Here is a 25990-nt window from a genome sequence, read left to right as displayed (position 1 = left end):
ACACATGTAGGTAATCACCAACTCATCTATCCTTCAAGTATACCCTACTCAAACCCTGGAAGCTAGAAAGTCTTCAGCCCCGCTCTGATTCTTTCGGTGTCTGTCTGGGCCTCCCTCAGTGAAACTGGGGGACTACGAGTCTTCACGTATGGGAGTCTCCTCATGGTCCGACATTTTGGGTGGATTTGCAATCCACAAATGTCTTGTAGATACATACCAGTCATCTAATTCTTACCAGAATTTGATATCACCAATGGGTTTATCGGGTGCCCGCCATACAAACGAAAGGTTCCTCTTCAAAGCCTTATCCGAATGAGTAACGGCATCACCATCCTTAAAGCAGCCTAGCTGTTTTGATCCCGGAGGTATATAAACAAAGGTTCCAGCAATTTGGTCATTCGACACCATGCGAGCCTGTAGCATAAATCCCATGAAATCGCGGGTACTTCGTACAGATACTAGAATAGAATGTAAAAGGCAAAGTTTAATCATTAAAGTAACCTCAGATAATCGAGACTTCTCATTGGCATTTTAAATTGAAAACAAAGGCTTACAATTTCAATACTCATAGGAATGTTGGGATGATTTGTTCTGAAGGACAAAAAATTGACCGAAACAGTCCAGCCCATGCTTATAAAACTACTGCTGAACAGTGATTCTTCTATGAGTCTCAAAGTATTGTTCAACATCATTGTAAATATGCTCGATCATTTGACTTTCCAATAGAATTTTTTATGATATGAGATCCGATTAAATCTTGCTGGCAACTATTTGCTTCTTCTAATCTCTTTACCTGCTCATTGTAACCTACCCAATTTGTGTGGCAGATGTTTCATACATTCTGTCATTCCTCTTCCCTAGAATATAATTTATCCTAATGTGTAGGATCTAGTTTTATACACTTTCTTTTTTATTTCCTACATTGGCACTCCAGTGACCTTTTTACATATGTCCAGCAATGGAACCCAATGTACGGTGCACACCTGAGAATTGAAAGATTTCAACTAACTTGGATAGAGTACTTTCAAAATGGAGCTATTCCCACGTTTACCTGCTCTGTGACACAATTAACGTCACCGCTTATCAGCCCCAATCCCTCCACCATCACTCACGTCCCAATTCTTAGAACATCCTTTTTGCTGTTGACCAAACATTGTTCTTTGATAATCAGGTGTCTTCTATGCTAGAGTATAGGTGCTGGAGTGTTTGTAGACAGACCCCATTAAGGCTTCACTAATATGCTGCAGATGGTTTCTCTGTGATAAGATTCACAACAGTCTTTTAAACTGAGCAGCATCCTGACAGCCAACAGAACTCTATCTGCCACTACTACGGCTGTTGCACAAGAATTACAGTGAAAACATAGACACAAAAGCAATTCCCTTCATGCCTTAGGGTCTCATTTATTTCCACAACTAACTAAAATTGCCATCATCTTAAAGGTGCTAGCCTTCTTCTGAAACACAAATATGACATCTAAAGCAACATTGTTATCTGTTATTACTCTAGAGGCCATATTTTTCATTATTTCATGCAACGCAGCAAGACACTTTGCTAAGCGGATTGAAAGGGAGAGGCCACGAAGGCGATCTATCGATATATGGTGCATTCCTGGTCTCTACCTACACACAAACTGCTGCCTAGCACCAACGCAGGCACCCTTGCACCATGGTGCAAGAGTGCCCGTGTTACAGGGAAAATGATTTATGTGCAGAAAAGCAGACCTTCCTGCACAAAGACAATCTTCTATTACTTTTTTCGCTTTCTATGTGTGCGTCAGAATGTGGAACACATAGAAAGAGGAAACAAGCGAGGAGAAATAAAAATTTCTCCTGGTTACGCCTCCCCCGGGAAAGCATAGCATCCTGACGCACTCACAGGTCTACTCCACCAGTATTGGTAAATCTGGGAATGCTTCCGAATCCATTGGTGGATGCATGGGAACACCCATGTTCCACTCATGGAACACCTCCCTGGTGCAGAGTTATGCTTGGCAGCGAATTATGCTGCATTGCTTAACTCCAGATTTGCCAGGCAACAGCACGCAAGGTGGCCTTGAGTGGCTTGGTAAATCTCATTATAGGTTTTGTATCGCCCTCGGCACACTTGCGTGGTGCAAGGACAACGCAATACCCTTGTTTAATATATCCCTAGATATGTCTTCCATCTACAATGGGTCACAGCTCTACCTGAATGACTTTTTTTATGCCCATTGAAGAAATGGCTTATTCAGCAGGACATTTTCTTTACTTCCCCTGCACTGATTCAAATCTCCCACTCCACTGTAAAGATCACTGCATTACAATATACTCTGGAACCCGGAACCAGTAGATCTTTAAAGTCCGGTCAGAAACTGCCCCATTGGTGGAAGCCACTCTCATGAGATCTCATTCTATGCAATTAGGTTTCCCCATCACTAATCCCAAAAAGAATACATTATTGAGTCCATTGACGGAGAATGAAGACCACTTTATATTGCATTACACATGTTTTCATGTGTAATGCAATCTATGGGACTAATTCATAAACCTTTAAGGGGGAAGTAAGAAATGTACGCAATGTATATGAAAGGAACATGTCTATGGCATACATTTCCATAATTCGCAAAGGAAAGGGACCTGGGATTGGTCACTGAAACTGTACCTTGAAATGTTGGATAGGCTGAGCACATTCTGGAGTCAGAATTCTTCCCACAAATGAAAAAGTTCAAATTTGCAAAGGCGTCTCAGCACAAATGAGACATCACCACAGAAAAATGTGAGTGGTAATTGAATTTTCAGGGAAGCTAATGCAAATCAAAGAACACACCCATACAGGAGTACAGTTTCTAGAAGAGGTGTTCATTTAAAATAGGGAACACATTCTAGCCTCCCCTACTTCATCCTGCCTCACAACATCACCCCTAACACGGACTTCCCCCATGCCAGCCAACCCCCCACAGGCCACTTGTTGGCACATATTAGGACACTCCACCACCTGACCGCAACACCGCCTCCAATTCTTCTCCTCCCCGCATCAGATCACTCACCTAAACAGGCCAATGCTCAGTCACCCACACCACTATCACAGACACCTACCCCAGTCTTAAACGCTCCAGACACCAGATTTGATGAGATTATGTCCGCACTCCACCAAATCAAAGAGGAACTACACGCCTGCACAAAGATTAAATCGAGACAACCATGGTGCACCAGATCCGCAAGTACTCCTACATAAAGCATGCTCCCTACCCACCTACCTCGCACCCCCATTCACATTCTACCTTGCTGGAAATCAACTCCCTTCCGTAATTCTGCTACCCGCCCAATGCGAAGCCTCAACCCATTTTCGGAGAACGATCTACGCTCTCTTCTACACTCTTACGAACCTTCTCCTACGACCCCCACCTCTCCCGCATACTTGCCCATCCCCACTATCCCCCCAACCCTCACAGATCCTCCACACACATCAATAGAGGAATCATCGACGATAATCTTAGAAGAGTCACACTCACTCATGATCCCACTTCTTCCTGCATCACACCCGTCTTAAATGCACACTCCTGAACCGTAGATCGGCCTCTAGACACGCAGCCGACATATCTGACCTCATTATCGCACAGGATCTGGACCTGATATTGATAACCGAAACCTGGCTAACAGAATCCTCCTCGCCACTCCTTGACATTCTAGTACCCCCAAATTATGATATCATCATATTGGACAGGAGTGGTAAGACTGGCAGAGTAATCACATGTTTACACTGTGGCAACATCGTCGTAAACAGATCCATATCCTCTGTATTTCCCTCGTGCGAATACATATGCCTCGACATCAACAGTAACGGCAACCCATTATGCTCTCTACACACTATCGATCATTGAAACTTAATTCGGTTCAATCCACAAAACCAAAGGTATGGAAAAGAGACCTCAACCTAAACACATTACCTCCCTCCAGTTACAATCTACTTATGCCCCTGATGGATCATCCAACGTGCATGATCTCACCGACCACTACCTCAAAGCTATGAACTCGATAATTAATGAGGTTGCACCCCTTCAACTAAAGAGAGTTTCCACAAAAGACTCTAAACCATGGTATAATGGTCTACTTAATGAAGATGAACATTCTCTTAGAACCTTGGAACGCAACTGGAGATCAGTACCATCCGCTAAGCACCTCAAAACTCTAAGAAAAAAGAGAAATGCATATTATAGAAAGATCAAGCGCACGAAAGCAGACTTCTTCAGCCACCAACTAGACCAAGCAAGAAACCGTCCCAAAAAACTGTTTGAATTAATCAAAACCCAATCAAAGGATGAACCTCACCGACCACAAGACATAGCCCGCCCACAACCCACATGCGAAGAATTCTCCACCTTCTTTAATCTAAAGACTGACAATATTAAGAAAGATCTCCTCAATGACTTGAACTCACACTCCAGTCCCCACATCAAAACATCCCCGCTACTCCCAAGTTCGTCACACCATACCCGTGCAAAGTTTGACCTAAAAAACGACGCAGCTTGGTCTTCCTTTGACACTTACACTGAAGAAGCTATAGGCAAAATCCTCAGTACCCTGAAGCCTGCCAATCACCTCACCGATCCTCTCCCTGCAAACGCTGTTAAAGACTGGACCCCATTGCTTCTGCCACTCTGGGCCAAAATCATTAATAGTTCAAGGTTGCATCCCGGACACCCTTAAAGAAGGACAGGTATCACCCATCCTAAAGAAACCCACAGCTGACCCTAAGGACTTAAACAACTATTGCCCTATTTCTAACATTCCTACTTTGGCCAAATTGTTGGAAAAATGTGTACACTACCAATTGACAAATCACATTCACCACTTCGACCTTCTTAACAAACACCAATCAGGATTCCGAGCAGGCCACAGCACAGAATCAGCTATGACACACATTATTGATGATGCGCTTCAAATACTTGATCAGAACGGTACATGCCTACTCATCCTACTAGACCTCTCCTCAACCTTTGATACGGTCAAACACGAGAACTTGATAGATCTGCTGAACTACAGAATGGGGCTATCAGGGTCAGTGCTTAACTGGTTTACATCTTTTCTTCACACCCGGACTCAAAAATTCAAGGTCAACAACGCCCTGTCCAAACCAGTTCCAGTAACGTTGGGAGTACCGCAAGGGTCCTCGCTATCTCGCTATCCCCGACTTTGTTTAATTTATTCATGGAACCACTCACAGAACTTTTTCAATCGTCTAACGTGCAATATCACATGTAAGCAGACGATACCCAACTATACCTTAAGATACACTCCCCTGAAGACATTCAATTGCTCAACTCAACACTTGGGAACACCCAGACATGGTTGGCAAAGAACCATCTCAAATTGAACGCTCTAAAAACCGAATTCCTCCTAATAGAACCACCCGCCAAAGTCCCCATCATTCATGACTGGCTCAAACATGTTACTGCATTCAACGTTCAACCAACCTTGGTGGACTCAGCGAAATCATTAGGTATAACCCTTGACTGCAACCTCAATATGCAGAAACACATTAGCAACGCAACTAAGGGAGCAAACTTCCAGATAAATACACTGAGAAAGCGGAAACCCTTCTTACCCGCCAATGACTTCAAGATGGTACAAAAGTGGGTGGTGATAGACGGAGAATCTGAACCAATCAAACACTCACACCCAGTCAAAAGATCTGGGTTTGATCCATCACCGTTCTTTAGCCCCTTTTGTACCGCTTTGGCTGCCATAAGTGTGGCAGGGTATGCTCAGACGTGAGTCCCTTGCTCACTTTGCCACTGGATTCAAGCAAGCCGGGCTGAAGACGGCTGGAATGCCAGAAACCGGTCCTCGGAAGCTTGTTTCCGGTCCAGGGAATGCATGGCTTGGCAGTTCGGGCTGGACTGTTCCCATGAGGCACAGGGTCAGACTGATTTGCATATAGCCATGTCTGAACTGGGGTGGCAGAGTGGGCTAAAGAACGGTGATGGATCAAACCCAGATCTTTTGACTGGGTGTGAGTGTTTGATTGGTTCTGATGCTCCGTCCATCACCACCTCCTTTTGTACCGCTTTGGCCGCCATAAGTGTGGCAGGGTATGTAAATGTAAATGTAAATGTAAATGTAATATACTTGTAAAGCGCACAGCTGCCCCAGCAACGGGGCGTCCCGGCGCTGTATAACTCTGGGGAACCCGTCCTGGCTTTCCCTGTGGGATGGTCCCTTGCTGGGAGTCCCCAAGGTGGAGCCAGGCATCCCCGGAATTGGTGGGGCCGTTGTGGAGATTAGGCAAGCTAATGCCCAGAGTTGCCGAGTGGAACCCCTGATTAGAGTAAGCACCGAAGCGAGAATTATCGAGTCCGCTGACCAAGGTCCACGACCCTGCCGCGTCGGGAATTGAACCCTGGTCCCAGGCTGACTTCTGCTCTCAGGCCTGCCGCCTCTAACCAGTGAGCCACACTACTGCTCAGACGTGAGTCCCTTGCTCACTTTGCCACTGGATTCAAGCAAGCTGGGCTGAAGACGGCTGGAATGCCAGAAACCGGTCCTCAGAAGCTTGTTTCCGGTCCAGGGAAGGCATGGCTTGGCAGTTCGGGCTGGACTGTTCCCATGAGACACAGGGTCAGACTGATTTGCATATAGCCATGTCTGAACTGGGGTGGCAGAGTGGGCTAAAGAACGGTGATGGATCAAACCCAGATCTTTTGACTGGGTGTGAGTGTTTGATTGGTTCTGATGCTCCGTCCATCACCACCCCCTTTTGTACCGCAATGACTTCAAGATAGCAGTTCAAGCTCTTGTTATCCCTCGGGTGGATTATGGAATTGCCTCTCTCTGCGGCCTTCCTAAAGCAACAACAGCACCCCTAACAGCCTCCATTAAATGCGGAAGCGAGAATCATCACGGGCTCGAAAAGAAGGTACCACATCTCCCCAGATCTAAAATCCTTGAACCGGCTACCATTTGAAGGCAGAATTCACCTGAAAATTGCGTGCATGACGCTTGAGGCCATACATCACAATGCACCCCGATATCTCACACAGAAAATGTCAATCGCTGGTGGTATAAGATCCACTAGAAGTGCAGAAAACCTTCTACTGAAACCACAAAGATTCAACAAGAAAAAGACATATAAACGATCCTTCTCAGGGATGGCGCCTAGGATATGAAATGCACTACCTCCAGAAACCAGACTTAGGGCCAGATGTAGGTGTCCAAATACCGGTCGGAAACGGCCGAAAATACCGATATTCGGCCGTTTCCGACCGATATTTGGACACCTACATCTGGCCCTAAGTCTGGTGCCTCAAAACATTCAGAATCAGTATATTTACCAATTCGGTAAATTTACTGATTCTGTAAAATACAGAATCGGTAAATTTACCGAATCGGTAAATACAGATGTAGGTGGCACTGAAAACAGTGCCCCAGGCCATTACCGATTCATTATTTACCATGTAATACTATTACATGGTAAATAACGAATTCCAGTGTACATGCACATGTGTGCAGGAACACCTGTGCCATGTGGCACACAGACATGCCCTAAGGGCATGTATGTGTGTCACATGGCACACAAGCCCGAAACAGGGGTGCAACAGGGTGTCAAAGTGACACCTGTCCCCCGTGTAAAATCGGTAATTTTACCGATTCGGTAATTACCGAATCGGTATTTGCTATTGAATCCTATGGGCTTCAAGGCCCATAGGAATCAATGGCAAATACCGATTTGGTAATTACCGATTTGGTAATTACCGAATCTTACAGATTCTGTATTTTTACCGAATTATTTACCTACATAGCATTTACCGAATTGTAAATACCGAATTGGTAAAATTCGGTATTTACCATTCGGTAAATTGCTATTACCTACATCTGGGCCCTAATTCCTCCACTGCATCGTTCAAAAAGGAAGTAAAATCGATCCTCATGACAAAATTCACCTGAACATATTCTAAGGAAACTCAGAAGATCTTTCTTACCCTCACCAGTACTCTCTCTATGACAAAGGTTCACTTGACAATCTGGATATTATAGTTGCCATTGCACTGACTCAACAAGACTTTATGCGATGACACCCTCTTTGCTTTGTTACACAAGATGTTATGTATACCTGATCTACATGCTTTATTTGTTGTATAAGTACCCTCTTTGTTGTATAAGTAACCTCAATGCCTGTAAGGTGCGCTGGTACCCGCAAGGGTCTTGTTCGCGTTCTATAAAACTTTCAAAATAAAATAAAATAAAAATAAAAATCCAAAGAAGAAGGGAACGACGCAAACAGCAAGACTGCTTGGAAAAGCAACAAAGACACACAACTGCAATGCTGCCATGCATTGCTGCACACTGATGGCATACAGCACACACATATATAAAATTAAACAATATGATTAACTTTTTAGACTGGAAATGAACACAAAAGAGTGCACACAACAGCAATCCACTGACCTCCGCTAAGACCCGCTGGGACTCGCACAAACAAGAGCAGGTGAAGGTATTGAACAGGCGCCCCGCGCGCCTAGGGGAGGGGCGCCCTTAGTTACGCCACGGGGCTGAGCCTCCTCCAGGCCCCAGGACAGAAAGAAGGGGTTGGTGGTGATGACTTTGTGGCGTGAGGCATGGAGAAACAAAACTTATGGGAAACAAAACGTATCAAGTATTTAAGGCTGTGCCCTGGGGAGTTTCATTCTCTTTGTCCCCTTAGGCTGCAGCATGAGCTTCAGGAGCGTTGTCAACGTGGAGAAAGGTTCCGGTTGGCAGCGGGCGGCAGGCTGAGTTGGAGGGGGCAATCAATGGCATAGTGTTATACTGGTTAGGTATATATTATGTTATTTGGATGTCCCTGTTATGGACCTGCTGCTTATTGCCACAAGGGGACCACTTTGGTCACAAAGGGGGGTTGCAATTTCAGGGCTCAATCTGGGCCACATTTCCCAGGCTTACAATATGTACAGTAGGTGTGCAGTTGCAGGGGCAAACCTCCTCAGTTGTGGATAAACTGCATAAAAATAAATAAATAACTATTTTTTTTTTTAAAAGAAAGGCTGAAGCGCGCCAAACACTAATAGCTTGTTTTCTTTTCCCTTTCATTATCATGGGTGGCGTACTGCACGGACATGGAAACAACATGTTCTTGGAACAGCAGCTAGCAGGAACTGCAGGGAGGCAGCTGAATATCGGTACCAGCAGACATAGGAAGGATTCCATAGCCCTTGTGGTGACAGTTTGGAATGGTATATGCAAAGGGGATCAGGGGAGTTACAGTCAGCTTCGCTAGAAAGTGGCATAATCCCAGTGCAATACAGAAGCCTCCCTCGCAAGGCAGCGACCATATTCTAAGTTCTACTCCCTCCTCTAGAAGAACTATGCTCTGCAGCCTTCATTATAAATAAATTGTGACTGATTCGTGGAGCACAGAGGTACGGGGTGTCAGATACTATTCACAGTCGCAAATTCACCCTCCCAAAAACCCGTAATTGTCCCTCAGTGTCACAACTGACAGCAATCACTGAATAAGATTCACATATATGATGGGAGCTATTCAAAGTAATGTAAAGTGTTGTGTAATTGATGTACAACATAGGAATTAGAGATAAACAAAACCTTGCCATACTGGGAAAATGGGCCCTATTACTTTATATTTGACTTTATGTAATGTTTTTTGATCTAAAACTCCATATACATATTAAAATTAAGTACAAAACATGTATGTTACATTCAAATCTATGGCCCCTTTGGTAGTCGATTCCCACTGATGCCAGCCAGCTTGCAGGCACATATGTATACCCACATCCACACACATGCATACATACACACAGGCATCCATGGAAAGCAGAGTAGCACAATGGACTCTAGTCTCTATTTAGAGACATCATGTTGAGTCACCATCTCACTGTTGGTGTGGGCACGGTGGTGGGCTCACACTCCATGTATTCAGGGGCCGTAGGACACACTCACTGTATCCGGTGCAAATGGTGAGGATGCCCTGGTTAAGTCCATATATAGCATATCAGGAGGAAAATGCTAGATGACACCAAGGTAATATTTGTATGGTAGTGTGGTCGGTCTGCTGCATCTGTCTAAGAATGATGTATGCAAAGTCTATAATTCCCTGATTAACACCGATGACTTAGTCACAGAAGATGGTGAAGACAGTGCATTTTGGCCTGCATGTCAACTGAGATGCAGTGGTGAATGTTTTCCAGAAGAGCTGCAGAGTTGGAAATGGGGTGCGCATTGGTGGATGTCAATAATGAGGATATGCTATAAATGATTCAAAGCAGCAGCTCTGGCAAGCTGAAGCAGATGCTCCAGGAGCCAGAATAAACAAGCATTTGCAATGCAATAGGACTCGCATTTACCCAAGACCTATTGCATTGACTACGGGAGTCCAGGAGGAGGGCAGGGAGCGAGAAGGAACGAACAATGAGAGTGGGGTTGGGGGATGAGAACACACGGACTGCGGGAGGGAGGAGTGGAAAAGAAGGCACAGAAAGAAAATAGTTACTGTGCAACACTCTAAGTAAAGGGGCCAGTAGCCTTGGAAGGATACAAACGGATACAAATGACAACATGGTCATCATAAGGAGGGACCAACAAGCCTAAAACGGTGAACAGCCATTACAACGCGGCTGTTTCACCACAAGTCATTACATCGCATGCGTTACAACGCATTCGATGTAACAACGTGCACCATTACTACGCATACCATGACATCGCATGTGTTTTTACAAAGCATGCAATGCAATAGCTATCGTTGTGAGGAAACTGCGGTTCTTCCCTTTCCTCACAACAACGTTGTGACATGCACTGCCCCTCAGACGACGCTGAAACCAGGAGAGAGGAACCACGAGGAATGAGAGGTAAGTGGGATTGGGGGTAGGGGGAGGGTCGTGCTGGATGTAGTGTTTTAGGGTTTAGGGTAATGTTTTGGTGTTTGTGTAGTGTAGGTAGGGGAGTGTTGTGCTAGGTGTACTGTTTCAGTATTGGGAGCGGACTGAGGTGGCGGGGAGGTTCATGCTGGGGGTAGTATTTTAGGGTTTAGGGTAGTGTTGTGGTGTTTGTGTAGAGTAGGGCAGTGTTTTAGGGTTCAGTGTAGTGTTGGGGGTAGTGCAGGGTAGTGTTTGAGTGTAAGGACCGGACTGGGGGTAGGGGAAGTGATGGAGCAAGGATTCGCACATTACGCAACTTGCTTGTACTCATGAACCTCGAATAACTCTAATAAAATAACTCAACATGTTTGTCTTACTAATTTCCCCGTTATTCTGACATTTTGGGTGTCCCAGAGACGCTTGCTTATATGTGTATTAACCTTAACAACGCTTGTCATTAAAAATGGCCGCTGCTTGGCGGGGTTTTCTTCTGCGCATGCGTTAGTCACACTCACGTGACGTGACGTACTCGCAGTTCTGGTGGGAAATGTTTGCTCATGCGCAATACAGCTAATATGGCTGCTTTGTCTTCTCATATGCTCTGTGCTTGCCAAGCTGCTTTTGCAAAATTTGTTTGTTATGCATTTACCCTAACGCTATAGATATTATAAAGTAAGGGGTATAGAGTAGATATTCATGGTATACAGTGTATTCATTTTTTCTGTATTTCTAAATTGTTTTCGCTTACTTTTCATGTATCGCATGCTTGGGGGTCTGAGGAGCTCTCGTGATTCCATATTGAACAGCCCTTCTGCGCATGACAGTCTTCTGCCGGTGACGTTGAAAAATTGCCAACCCGAAGTCCCAGCCAAGATGTGCCTGGGAAGATGCACCTTCGCCTAGCAGAAGAAGCTGAATTGCTTTCAATGTATCATAATTCATAGATGTACTATTGTAATAAGAATGTTAGGTCATGGGAACCCCAAATTCAAGAGGCGGTCCCAGATCATGTAAATGCAGGCTTGTAGAAATTAAATATGATTGGTGTGTTGACCTATCCTACTTGGGGACCAATCGAAACTGAGGGTTCTTACACTTGCAACATTTGGGGGGTGGTACAATGACCTGAAAACAGTATAAACAGCCTAGGTTTAGCTAGAGAATTTGTCCGACTTGTCTGAATAGCTGACCTGTCACTGACCCAACGCACTCAATAGGTCACTTGATACAGAGGGCTGCGGAGCACTCTGTCCGAACTTTCCATAGACTGAGAAGGTTAAAACCTTAAGTGATGGCGGAGCACTTTGCTGGGGAATTCGAAAACCCAATCGGGGTGCTGACTGATAGCTGCAGAGAGGGTGGAGCGCAGGCGTTGCTTCCGAACTGCGGGTGCTGGTCGTGCCTTGGTGGTCCTGTCCTGATCCTAATCTGGGTTTCCTGTCCTGTCCTGGGGTGTCCTTTCCGCCCTTGCTGTCCTACTGGTGACTGTCCATCCTTGGGGTTTCTCCCGTCCTTAACTGACCCGTGGCCAGGGTTGGCCTTCACACCACTTTTAGGTAAATATAGTGCTGAAAGTCTACTCTGTACCTTCTATTTTTCCTTTCTTTTTGCTTTAATAAAGTCATACTCTTGCGAAATTTATTTTCCATGCTTTTCGCATCTCTGAATGAACAAGTCATACATAAAATTGTCGTTATTCTAGCATGTTCCATTTTCTTACCCATCCTTTAAGTTCATTCCTTTTCAGTTCATGATACATAGATGTTCCTTGTCTTTACCCATTATTTAGTCGATTCAAGTAATTGTACCGGTTTATTAGTATGGTCTATTTGCATTTTATCTATAGTTCCTCTTTATGGGGAAATATTTCACTGTGAAATTCTAGTATGCTCTTTATTCTTCCCCGTCCTTTAGTCTCTACTTACTAAGTCAAAATTCTGAAACTGCTGCCTAGCATGTTCCTTGTTCTTACATTACTGTAGACTTATAAATGGTTGGCTTGATCTATTTCCTTTATGGATATGTGCTCTTTATGATTTTGGTTATCGACTGTTTGTTCATTGTGAACCTCATGCTTTCTGAGATTGACGAATTTTAGATAAAGGTTTTCAAAACTTCTTGAGTTTGTGGTTATTATAAAGGTACAAATAGAATATATAAAGTATAAGTATTTTGGTGTCTGCCTTTCTTTTACAGCTAGCTCCCTGATCCATTGTGATCTTAGGTACCCGTAACGGTGGGATGGTAAGTCGGGTACACTGGAAATAAATAGGAAGGAACAAGGGATACTGGTAGTAGAGTGTATGGTCACCCGATTAATAATATGGTAAATTGAAGTTTATGGGCCCGATACGTATGTGGGAAAAATTGTTGGCCGGGTGACATGCGCGCTCTATCAGTATTTTTCTGTTAGCAGAGCTATGGTTAGGGACTAGTTAAAGTTAGGTAGGACTAGTTAAGATAGGTAGGTGTGATGCTGCTAAAAAGATTATTTGCTGCTAAACTGTGAACAATTTATTTCTGCTAGATTGATCAATTACGTGAAATGTTTTTGCTTTAAAATTATGAAATGTTTTAAATTGGTTTTCTTGCTGCTATATTGATATATGTTTTAACAAAACTCGTTAGTGACTGTTATATGTTTTGTCTGGAATTCCCGGGGAATTGAATAGCGAATGGTGAGGAGAATCCACTTCGCTCTGAGGTCATTGGCTCAAGGAAAATTGGTGCAGGTTAGGCAGAACTGGAAGCACTGATTAGGGTTTTTCTGAATGTATGTTTGAATAAATGGTAGCAAAGAGTTCGCTGGCAAAACTTCTATTGTGATATAACCTAGTAAGGGTCACACGGAAGGAGTAGCGGGTTCGTCTAAGCTTGATTGTAAGCAAAGGAGTTCACTAGTGAAACTTTAGACTTAGTACATATCCCGGAAAGAAGGGGATGAGTCAAAAAGTAGCAGGTTCTCTGATGCTTGAGTGAAGGGTAGGCAGAAGAGATCTACTCGTAGTATTTGAAAAGTAGACAGAAGAGGTTTACTTGCAGTGAAACAAACTCTTTCTTTCTAAACACTCGAGTACAGTGGCGAATGTTTTTACGTTGTAAATTAAATAACGCACTTGCACTTTAAGAAAGAAAATAAAAGTTTCCGTTACCTTGTGAAGGAGGGAGTCAGTTGCGGAGCTGCTCTGACGTCACTCTGTGCCGCGCTGGGATTGGTAGAGACAGCGGGTGTGTAGCGGAGCTAGTATTGTAAAGGAGGGGTGAGTGCCGAAGCGTGAGAACTTGTTTCGCGAAAAGGCCGCGCACCCATTGGTCGAGACTATTTGAAATCGCGCATTTGATTGGTTGTTGAAAAATAAAAGACGCAATTGGATTGGAAGTGCCTTGTAAACAAAGTCGCTATATAAAGTATATGTGGCATATAACTAACCCGGAGACTAGACCTGATCCAAAGTATTTAGGGTTTGGAAAAGAGAAGTGGAAAGGTCGGAGATACGACATTATGTACGGAAACAAGAGGAAGATGACCTTAGTAAGCAGAGTGAAAAATTATTTCAAGAGAGACAAGCCTATCAAAACTAGAGAAGGAGTTGTCATTCCTCCACCTAATACCCCCGCATCTTTCATGATGTTTGATAAAGGGTACCACTCTTGTGTGTGGTTGGAGAATTGGGTGGAATACACTAAAAATGACGGAGTTTTGGCATTTCCGTTAGAAGGTACATTTAATGGCAGGATTCTGTTCAACTTGAGAACCCGAATGAACGTTTTACATCCCAGACCCAGATTAACGCAGTACGAAGCCCTAGAGGAATGGGAGATAGAGGCATTTGAGAGGGACAAACCCCGAATGGATAAAGGGTTAACCAAATGGTATCCTAAAGTAAAACCCGAAACCCGAGAGAAAAGAATGAAAGAATGGAGACAGAATATGATAGTAGAAGGATTATACCCTATGATGTCACTAGGAGACCCGGTGGGGGGGAAAAAGACAGAGAAGACCAAACATTGGGTGACCAGTGGGGATTCAGATGACGATTTGTTGGATGATTTGTTCATGAAAAATCCACCTCCTTATAATGAAGGACCCCGATCCTCTAGTGTAAGGGATGCTTGCCTGAAACCTCCTTACCAAGAGGGGTCTAGACCTGTAAATGTAAGAGACAGCTGTCAAATACCTCCTTATCAGGAGATGCCGAGACCTTTTAGCACAGGAAATCCATTCATGAAACCTAATTATGGTGAGGGACCAAGTATGACGCATCCCAAGGCCCCAACCCTGACCCCGCAAATAGTACCCGAAATCAGCCTGGAAAGAATACTACAGGAGAGAGAGCAAGAGGCATTAATTAAACAAAGAACAGAGTTAATTCAGAAAATCTCCCAGCTGAATACCAGTCCTGAAGCCCTGACCATCCCAGTAACTATTGGACCAGTCGTTCCTTTGTATGGGGATAAACAGGGGTGTCCCAAGACACCGATTATTACCCCGGCTATAGTACAGCCAAGAAAAGAGCCCTTAATTGTAGATGATCAGGCAAGCGAATGCGAATCTGTAATTTCCTTGATGGATTTGCCAGTAAGAGAGCTGGAAAGGGGTTCACAGAGAAGGAACACTCCCTTCAGTTCAGGAGAAGTGCAGATTGAATCACCTTCTGGCACTAAACGTGCCACTGTAGTAACTCCTGAAGAGATTGAAAGATGGAGTCGAGAACTAGAGAAACTTAATTCCCCGTCAAAACCACTAGATATTTACAAATTAAGAATAGAATTAGAAGAACTAATGGCTGGAAATGTGGGGTTGGACAGACTAAATACCTTTTCTGAAGAAGAACTGCTTTTTATTTGTAAGAGCATCACTCGTAATACTAGGGTGTTCCATGAGAAGTTAGTGGACACCGCAGCTAGTATGGGGATTGATATTGGAAAATCTAAATCATTACAAAACCCCTACAGAGCAGAGTTCTCAGACAAAGATCTGGAAAATATGAATGTATCAGGGAAAAAGGTACAGATCAAAGAATTAGTGAATCTGTTGCAAAAATGGGGAGAATTAGAAAAGTGGAAAGCCAGGTGGGCAAAGAAAAAGGAGGAGATTAGATACAAACAGATGACTTCTGAGTATGTCCTAAAAGAGACAGACAAAGCAGAAAAATTATATCCGATGCGAGAAGTGCCAGGTGGAAAGTATGTACATGTTCCATGGTCCCGACAGGATATTGTGTCCTTTACAAATGATTTCCCTAAATTGCGAGAGAAGCCTGTAGATTGGTAACGACAGGTTGAGAGGTTTGTGAAGGTTCAAAATGCCTGTGGAAAGATCTGGATGGGTTTTTCGATATCGTAGTTCCCATAGATTTGTGGACAGAATGTAAAATTGCTGTTGATTGGCCTAGTAAAGAATCCCCGAGGAAGGGCTTTAAGTGGGCCGGGTCTGTCCGGGTCTGAGCACCGGCAGTTATTTTTAGGGTGCCTCAAGAGGGGTCTCTATCGGGCTCTATTTTCGGCCCTCACAGAGGCAGACCGTTATCTTTTTTTTTTTCTTGGACTACAGTGAGTAGAACTGGAAGGTTTACAGCTGTGTTGGAAGATAGGAAGCGATGGAACGTAAGTAATGTGGTGAATCTGAGAAAAAGTGGCGAGTGCGTCTGGACTCGAGCTTAGTACGGAAAGAATCTTCTTGTGATGTACAATATGCTGATTTAGAACAGCAGGCACCGTTGGCTGGTAAGCAGGTCTGAATGACAGAACGAGTGGATCTGGGAAGGAGTGCACATCACCGGAAGATACCATCAAGGTTGAGCGATTACGCGTGAGGGTATGTTTGTGGTCCTGTGTTGTTTCCAATGGGCATTAAGTAATAGGTAGCTTTAGTTGCATTATTTTTACGCTTAAACATGAATATATTTGCATTCATTGTTTTATTTCCTATGGGTATCATTCAGTATATAGTCTCATTCTGTATTATTATTCTTAAAGACCGATGTGTTTTATTTTACGTCACCATTCTAGAATAGAGAATCCGAATGTATGAGCGAAAATGTTTCCCTCCTCAGCAATTGTAGTTAGGAGCTTGCTCAGGTTGCTGGCAGAGGTGCAACTAGTGCCAGTGAAAGTCAGAGTGGAGATGCAGGGGCTCTAAGAAGGGTCGCGAAGAACAACAAAGCCTCTGTTAGTAAGTAAATGGTATTTTAAAGACCCGTGAAGGACTCGTTCGGGTACATCTGTGTGTGTGCCCGGGAAGCTGATCATCATGTGTTGACACTCACGATGGGGCGGGGGGCGGGGGGGGGAGTAAAACTGGTGCGTTTATTACTTTTATAAGCAAGTTCATTTTTACAGCATCGCTTGGAATACATTTAACAAGTGACGTTTTACACAGGGGCCACTTTCCTGTGCTAGAATTAGTGCCCACTTCGCCCTTACTTGAGCCTCTGCCTTGACATTAATCAGTCCAGTCATAACCCAGCCCATAGCCACTCACCTGCTATCAACCAAAGAAGAGATGGCAGTAGCGACTCTATCAGCTTTTTTTGCTTAACAGCAACCAACATGTGCATGGCAATTTGCAATGCTTGTGGGAGATCAGAGGAAATTAGTAACATATATTCTCATTTAACTGATATGCATGCACTCGGCAGGGCTATGAATGGCTGCGCTCCGAACTACCCCCGATCTCACGAACAAGTCGAATCTATTCGCGACTGCTAGGTTGATGCCTCCTATTTATGTGTTTTTATAAAGCGCGTACTTTACCCACAGGTGGCAGAGTGCTTTAAAATAGAGTGAAGTAAATTACATAAGGAGTTTGGAGTAACATGGTAGTAGATGGCACTACTAAGGGCTTTAATTGGCCCGGGTCTGTCTGAGCACTGGCAGTTATTTTTAGGGTGCCTCGAATCAGGCTCTATTTTCGGGCCTCTCAGAGGTAGTCCGTTATCCTTTTTTTTTTTTTCTTCGACTGCAGTGAGAGCATGCACATCGATGTGCGCATGCTCATTTTGCTCACTACTGAGTAGTGGAGATCAAGGCATGATGTCATGCCAGGTGAGCCACGTTGTACGAGGACTCTGTGGAATGTTTTGACAGGGGTGGTGGCTTTGTTAAAACTCACCCCTGTGAAGCCGCGTGGCCTTCTGGGAGCAGTGCTTCTAGTACACTCAGCCTCACGTGAAGCCACCCTATACAGGAGGTGTCTGTCTGGGCATTTCCCAGGATGACAGCACAGGTCTTGGGGTACTGGGGAGGGTGTATGGCGTTATCCATACATAGCCTTGCTGTAATAAGGAGGGGAGATAGCGAGCCTGAGAGGGTAATTCCAAATCTGATGACACTGAGGAGTCCTAGAGCTGACGGTTTGTCAGAGCAGGGGGTACTGCTCCACTAGTTATATTTATTTAGACCACACCCCTACTTAGGCCACACCCCTTTGAGGTTTGCCCCGCCCCTCTTAGAGCACCCCCAGTTTTTTTTTACCACTTAAAGCCCTGTTCTTGTTCACTTAAGGTGGGGACAGGTCTGGGGTGTATGGTATGCCAATTCCATAACACACTATCGGTCAATGCTGGGGAGGTAAATCTGGCGGAGACTTGCTTACAGATTAAAATATAATATCATTTGTAAAGCCCACCACCCTGCGCCTGCTGAGGGCAATAATGGTTATTGTGTTCCAGGGTGACAAATTCTGGGTATAATCAGCAGCCCAGTTAATAGCTGTGCGCGCTGGGGCCTGACGGCGCAAAGTGCACAGCAAAGTGGGGCGCTAGTGGCCAAAGCGGCCAAGTTCAGTTATGCGGCCATGTTCTAGTGTGCGGCCGACTTTCAAATTAAAGGGTAAAGTTCAAAGGTACAACCAAGTTGTACTAGTTTGCGGACGAGTTAAAGTTAAAGGGTGATCTCGTCCTCATTTTCCCTTTGGGCTTGGTATATTAATGCAGCTATGAGATCCTCCTAATTTATTTCTAAGAGTCTCTGGGGGTCAGGTATCACGGTGGCAGTGCTACCTTTCTGAAACAATAAGCACAGGTGCCCAATTTTCTTCTGCTCCGATGCCCACTATTCAAACATAAGTGCCCTTCCATGTAATAACTCCAGCATAAGCCATTTATAAATGGGCGAGGAGGTTCTGTTAGAAAACTGGGACAGGTTGTTGCAAAGCGGGGCCCGGATGGCACTCTGAGCACAGCAAATATCACTTTATTATGTGTGGTTCGCTTGGATAGTCCGCTTCTACCATAGGGGTCAATATACCAACAGGACCGTCTGGGGGGCTCCAGTCCAATCGGAACAATTAACAACTTAATCAAAGCAGATTTAGCAACAGGTACGTCTATATAAAATAAGTAAATAAAAAATGTTCTGGACCGTCTGGGGGAGGGAGAGTGCGCCGGGGAGCTTCTCACCCTGTGGCGGAGCGCTGACAGTTAACAACAAAGAGGGATGCACAACAATGGAGGTGCAGCCATTCCATGGACCCCGGGTGGGGGTAGATTCCATGTGTGTAGTGGGTCGGCGGGGAGGAGGGAACGACCTGACGGTGGTCCTGGACTCTACTGCCTTAACCCACAATGTATGGACTGAGTAGTATCTTGAGAGGCTGCCTGTATTCAGGTACCCCTGTGGGCCGGTGCGGTATGCGGTGCCCTGGATGTCAACTAACTCATGGCTGTAGCGCGTTGGAGCCTGACGGCGCAATGTGCGTAGCATAGTGGGACATTGGTGGCGAGACGGCCAAGTTCAAATGTACGGCCAAGTTCTAGCGGACGGCCGAGTCTAAAAGTTAAAGTGTAACATTTAAATGTACGGCCAAGTTGAGTACGGTCGAGTTAAAGTGTAATCTTCCTTACTGTCGTTGACATGTGATGCAGCTAAAGTGAGATGCGGTGCTGTGAATAATTCTTATATATCCAAGAAGGATATCTTTCTTTGGTAAGGGCCGGTGGTAAATTGCATAGAGTAATGTGAATAAAAGGCTACGTTGTGGACAACAGACCCTGATTCTGAGAGTTATTGGGCATAGCGGGCGGTAAGGTGAAGGAATTTGGGGAGGAGGGAATGTCACGTTGTGCGCATACTATGAGACAGCATGTGATCTATGGAAGTTTTGCCAAAATGCCAAGACCAAAAGTCACTTCAGTGGCTCTATTAAGCATGCGGAGAAAGTCAGCGAGAGGGCAGGCAATGGATGACAGTATTTAGTATGGCAGAGGAAGAGGTGGTGGGGAGGTATCACATTCCAAAACATGCAGTCCAAGTGATAGTAGGGGATTATGTCATTCAGGGTCGGATAGGGACTGAAAATAAGTTCACGCCGGGTACCAAAATAAAAGTACCCCCCACTAGTTAATTAGAAAGTTTAAAAAATGGGCAATGTTTGCAAATTGAGGCAGTTTGGAATTATGTAAAGACACGTGATTTGGAAGGTAGGGAAGACTTCATGGATTTGAGCTTGCTGTGGGCACTGCTTGTTTTAATATTAGTTAAATCAATGGTAACATCCGGCCCACCTGCCATAAAACAGGCCCACTAACAGTCAAAAAGCTAGCCCACACTCTGACCTGTCGAAGCGGCCTATCAGGCACTGCCTGATAGCCCTGTAGGCCAGTCCCACCCAGATGTCAATGAGTTTACATCACCAGCTACCTTGTCTTATGCTATCCTGTCACATGTCATGTATTTGCTCAGTTTTCACCTTGACTTTTGTGTCTACTGTTTTACTGCATTCTAGCTCTGCACAGCTCCCACACAGCGCCACACTACACTTGCGATGAGGGCTGCTTACCTGCTGCGAGCCCACTGGCCCTGTCACCGCCCTGTCTCAGACCCATGTCTCCCCTTCCACAGTTGCATTAAAGTAACACTGCCAAACTCTGCATATGCTCCACATCATCCAGTGGGGCGGACACACCGAAGCTCATTCTGTCACCAGGAGTCATGGCTGACATCCCTGCTATCCAGCCATTTGTCATCTTGAGACATCCCTCCAATACAGTGCCCCAAATAGAAGTTGTAGCTGGAAAGACTGGCCTGTACTTCACAGCTACTTGGCTGATAGATGAGTGAAAGAGAACCCTACTGCTCCACCTAACAGGGCTGTATTTATACAAAGTTTCATACACCCTTACAAAAGCAGGGCTTCCCCACATGTACGCCACAATGGTTGCAGCCCTCAATGGCTACTTTGAACATATGACGAGCCCTGAATACAAAAGATTCATTTTTTAAGCAAGCCCACCATTAGCCTAAAGAATCACTCAATGCATTTTAGGCAAGATTTAAATAAAATGGCCACCACATGCACGGTTACAAACTAACCCAAAGAAATATGAGCGTAAATTTTTCAGGAGTGTAAATCTTCCAAACTAAGAAAGCACATCCTACGGGTCCCAGGCATGCCACTCAACGGCATCCTCACCCTGGGCAGTGCCAAAGAGTGGTCAAGGCCCTGAGCATCCCATATGGAAGCAGCACTTCATAAAGCTATCTAAGTACCCACAAATGGGAAGCCCCAACCCCCACCGTGAGGCAATTGAGTGTACTGTGGCCCGATGGAGTGCCAGGTGTGGAGCAAGACGTATGCCTCTTGCAAGAATCTAAACCATTTTGAAAAGGTATGCCGTTCCAGTTAGCGCTCCAAAATTGCACAACAGACAACAGTGAACAGCATTGCTGCCCCTCCTGGAGATGCAGATGAAGAAGACCTGATAGATATGGACGATGATGACCTGAATTAAGTTGTCCACATGGTTTTGGCAGTAGGACGTGCGCACACAGCAACCCAATCTTCACCTGATGGGGCCGACCAGGCTTACTGCAATCATTGACACATGGGACTCCATCAACATCATAAAGGGAGAGAGCTAGGAGAGTCTGAATCCAATATCTCCACTCAGCCCAGCAAAAGTCAAAGCCAATGCATGGGAACAAATGTACCCATTGTCCCTGAAAGTCTGATCCAGAAACCACATCTCCCATGATGACCAGACAATTGACGTCACCATATATGTCACTCAAGAAGGCACTGGGATGCTCTTGAGCTGCTGGCCCATGGAAGACCTCCAGCTGGTGCACTTTGCACTGTGGGTGCAAACCAACCAGTTGGATAACCTCCTGGTGGAGTTCCAAGACATATTTGGAGGCATAGGTTGTCTGAAGAATCAGATGGTGGCTTCCCACATGGGCCAGTCAGTTAAACCAGTCACGTTGATACACCGTGGTGAAGCCTTGCATCTGAGGCCAAAAGTGGATGCAGAGATGAGAAAACAGGAAAAGGCAGATATTATTGAGAGGGTAGAGGGACCTACACCCTGGGTGTACCCCATAGTTGTTACCAGGAAGCCCAAACAGCCAGGTGAGGTGAGGATATGCATGGATATGTGGTACTGAATGTAACCACACACGAAGCTTGCCTGCCTGCTGTTCGCCCGCACAGCGGTGGCAACTGTGCATTGGAAGATCATAACGTACCATTAGGACCAACGGGCCCCTGAAACTCAGAAGTCGAAATAGGCACTCTAAAATGGTTGCCATGAGTTGGTGAAAAGAGTTGAAGGATGCCTTCTAGGCAGTCACCGGCTAGTAATGCCTGACAACCATGTGCCACAAACAAAAGAATTTGCACACGCCTGTCATCATGGAATAATAAAAAACAAAACTGGCTGAGACAAAGGTGTGGTTCCCTCAGCTTGATAACCTGGTGGAGACCACCATCCAACATTGCATTCCCTACCAAGCCACTAGAAGAGCTGAGATCTGGCCCCCATCATCACAGAGGAAGGGCCTCAAGGCCTGTGGGAGGGAGAGAGCCTGGATGGAAAACCCATAGGGCCTGATTCACAAAGGTACTTAAGTATAGTAAATTTAGGAGTGCGGAGTCTCCGCATTCATGGTGAAACTCTGCACTCGGGGTGGAATCTCTGCATTGAGAACTGCAATCTCAAAGAGGAGTGATTTTTGGCACACAACCCCGTCTACTATTGTTAGTAGACAGGGCTTTGCATTAAAAGCAGAGGGTGGCATGGGGACACCTATATACCACCCATGCCACGCCCCTCTGAAGCGAATTAGTACAAAGCAGCACAATTCACTCCTTTAAGTTACTTTCAGGCAACTTTCCTGCGAAAGCAAACCAAGCACAAAATGTTAGTGAATCTGCCCCTTAGATCTTTCTTTACACCTTTGCATCTGTGTCTGCACCTTAACCCAATCACCTATATTGGAAACCTTCACACAATGCTTTATACTGAAATGTTTCTTCATCCCCTTATGCCTTTCAATAGATGTTTTCAATAATTGTTCCTGAATCACAACCACTATCCCTATTCTCTCCAGCTACCCAAGATTCACCCTGCCATCTGCAATCCTTTTTCACAAGAACTCAAAGAGAACCTGCCAATGGTGTGAGCACTGATGCTCCGATACCCTAGACCATCTCCATCGCACATTTCCAATCCAAACAATTCTTAACTCCTAACTGAATGTTCTCTTTTTTCAATTTTTAGCACCCTTCCCACTAACCATTGCTACAAGTAGTATATAAAGATGTTCATTGATGGGTTACAAAAAATGTTTATATGCATGTGAGAACTTGTATGACATTGCATATATTTCAGTATCCCTTCCCACTAATACAATTTTTTCACAAATTGTCTGTATCACCTTAAATGCTACAGTTTTCCCAGCTAAACCTGAACCCATCTAGAACAATGATCTATTACCATGAAAGAGTAAAGCTCCCCCCCCCCCAAATCATTGGTCCAATTCTATTCATTGCAATTTTGTTATGTTTTGTATTCAACACTATCTGCAATGGTGAGACCCTTTTTTGCAATTCAGCCACTAGATGTATATGCTTTGCTTCCAATATACTGATCTTACTGTATGCTTCTCCCCTCCCCCCAGGATCACCAGGTGTTACTGGGGGCCCATCACTGGCAGGATGGGAGAGAGGAGCTGGGCCCAGCCCCACTTACACTTGAATAGACTGTGTCCTGTCTACACACAAAGGACTACATACCCCATGTAGTTAGTCTGGAACCAGGGCCAAGAAGGGAGGGCACCTGTGCCCTTCAAAGGCAAGCCTCTAGAAGCTTCTCCCCACTTCAAAGGCACAACTGCTGATACTCTGTCACTCTGATGGACTGCTGCTCTGAAGGACTGCTGCCCTGATGTACTGACCTGCTGCCCTCTTGCCTGGGTGAGAAGGACTGGCCTTGCATCTCTTCAACCCAGACCCCAGAGTGACTCCAAGGGCTAGTTGTCTGGTGTCCTGATCAGAACCCTCAGGGGCATAACTGGCTTCCAACAATCTTGCATCTGCACCTGTACTCTGTCAGTTGTGAGTCTACCCTGCTAAGTGGTGCCACTCCAGTCCTGGAATCATGGAAGTCCTTGGCCCTTGGAAGTGGGCTTAATGTGTTCTGCCAGCCTCAGTGGATCCAGCGGAACTGACACATCTCCTCTGCTGCGCAGCGCAACCCCGGGCAGATCCAATACATCGCCGCTGCTGCATGATTGGACCCTTCACAAAGACCTGCACTGCATCACAGCCCATCAGAACTGTCGCTGAGCGACACCTCCTTGGCGCAGGCCCTTGCATGCCCGTTTGACGGCACCTCAACGATGCCTGACTCTACATCGCAACCTCACAGCTCTTCAGGAACTGGCGCATCGCCCTGACTGCACGTTGCATCATCAATACCTGACTTTGCATCCCAAACTCATCAACGGGATCCTGGACAATGACGCAGGCACTCACATCGCAGTCTCGCCACATCTATGAAGCAACGCAACGCTTCGGCTGCACAACGCATCTCTGATGCAGATCCTCCCAACACTCCGCAACTCAGGATTTAATGTACTCTTTTCTGCTGGCCTAAATTGGTGCCTGTTACGGTCGGCCTGAAATCGTGACTTTGTTCTGGTCCAGTGCAACCAGATATCCACAGTTGGCACTTTGTGTTTTTTGGAATTATTTTCACTAAACTCTTTTGAATTGCATATCTCCTGTTGTACTGATTGGATTCTTGTTTTTTTGGCCTTGCTTAATTTATTAAAGAAAGTACTGTTTTTCAAAATTTGGTGTGGGATCCTTTTGTATGGTTATTTCACTTTATTACTATTTGAAGTGTTGCACAAATACTTTACACATTGCCTCTAAGTTAAGCCTGACTGGCCTGTGCCAACTTACCCGAGGGTTAAGCAAAGGTTAATTTAGGGTTGACTTGTGCCTCACCCTCACTAGGATTGTGGTTGCTGCTTGACACAGGCTCACACTCCAGTCAACCAACAACCCAATTTCTCATACCCACAATGGTTTTCCCTGATCAGAAGTACCTCTCACTACAGAAAATGTTGGAGACCCCTGTATGCTGTAGTACAGGGTTCTCCAAAGTCGGTCCGGGATGGCTGGGTCAATACCAGATTTTTAAGATAACTCCATTTACCTAAATGGTGATATGCTCAAAATCTGGCAGGGATCCAGCCCTCCAGAACCGACTTTGGGGAACCCTGCAACAGTATAACAATATCTTGGAGGCTTAGTCAGAGCCATGGTCAGAGTCAGAAATGTAACTGTTGCACAATAATGCTCTAAAAGGAGGCTAGCATCATCTGCGGCATGTTTTTGTATGGGCATTGCATTTTTCCATTCTGCTGCTTACTATGCATTCAAATATAAGTAGTAAAGTATTGGACCTAATTCATTGCCAAACCTAGCATTGGTATGCAATACTTTCACATTTTTTGTTTCCTCTGAAAATATGTGGCACCTCCCCTTTTCTAGAAACAAGTCAAAAATCTAAACCTGCAGCAATTTGTGACTTAAACCACCTTGTGACATTACACTTGACATGACACTATACCTTAGTTTAACAAAAACACTCAAGGCCCATTGTACATTTACACACGTACATACTCCTACCTAGTCATAAATGTACAACTTTTTGGAATTAACAAACATTTTTGGTAGTATATCTAGAAAACTGCACCAGTTGTAGCTTTCTAAAATGTCCTACTGGGACTGTAATGTGACACTTGATATTTTCCCAATATGAAATTGTATCAGTGCTCCACATTGGTGAAATGCAGCCTGCTGTTCAAATGTACAATATGTTTCTTCTTGCTATATGGCATGATATTTCT

At 44.9% G+C, this 25990-nt stretch overlaps 1 protein-coding gene across 1 annotated transcript in view; it reads right to left on the bottom strand.

The window, feature by feature from the left end:
• Positions 1-25990, bottom strand: part of REELD1 (reeler domain containing 1) — a 128092-nt gene that overhangs the window by 91324 nt on the left and 10778 nt on the right. Inside the window, exon 2 of the mRNA XM_078677657.1 lies at positions 236-458. Coding sequence (XP_078533783.1) covers positions 236-458 — 223 coding nt within the window. The remainder of the gene's footprint in view (positions 1-235; positions 459-25990) is intronic.

The sequence above is a fragment of the Lissotriton helveticus genome, chromosome 2_1, assembly GCF_964261635.1.
Source record: "Lissotriton helveticus chromosome 2_1, aLisHel1.1, whole genome shotgun sequence".
NCBI classification, from domain to species: Eukaryota; Metazoa; Chordata; class Amphibia; order Caudata; family Salamandridae; genus Lissotriton; species Lissotriton helveticus.
The sequence above is the reverse complement of the archived record's forward strand: the minus strand, read 5'-3'. Positions and strand labels throughout refer to the sequence as shown.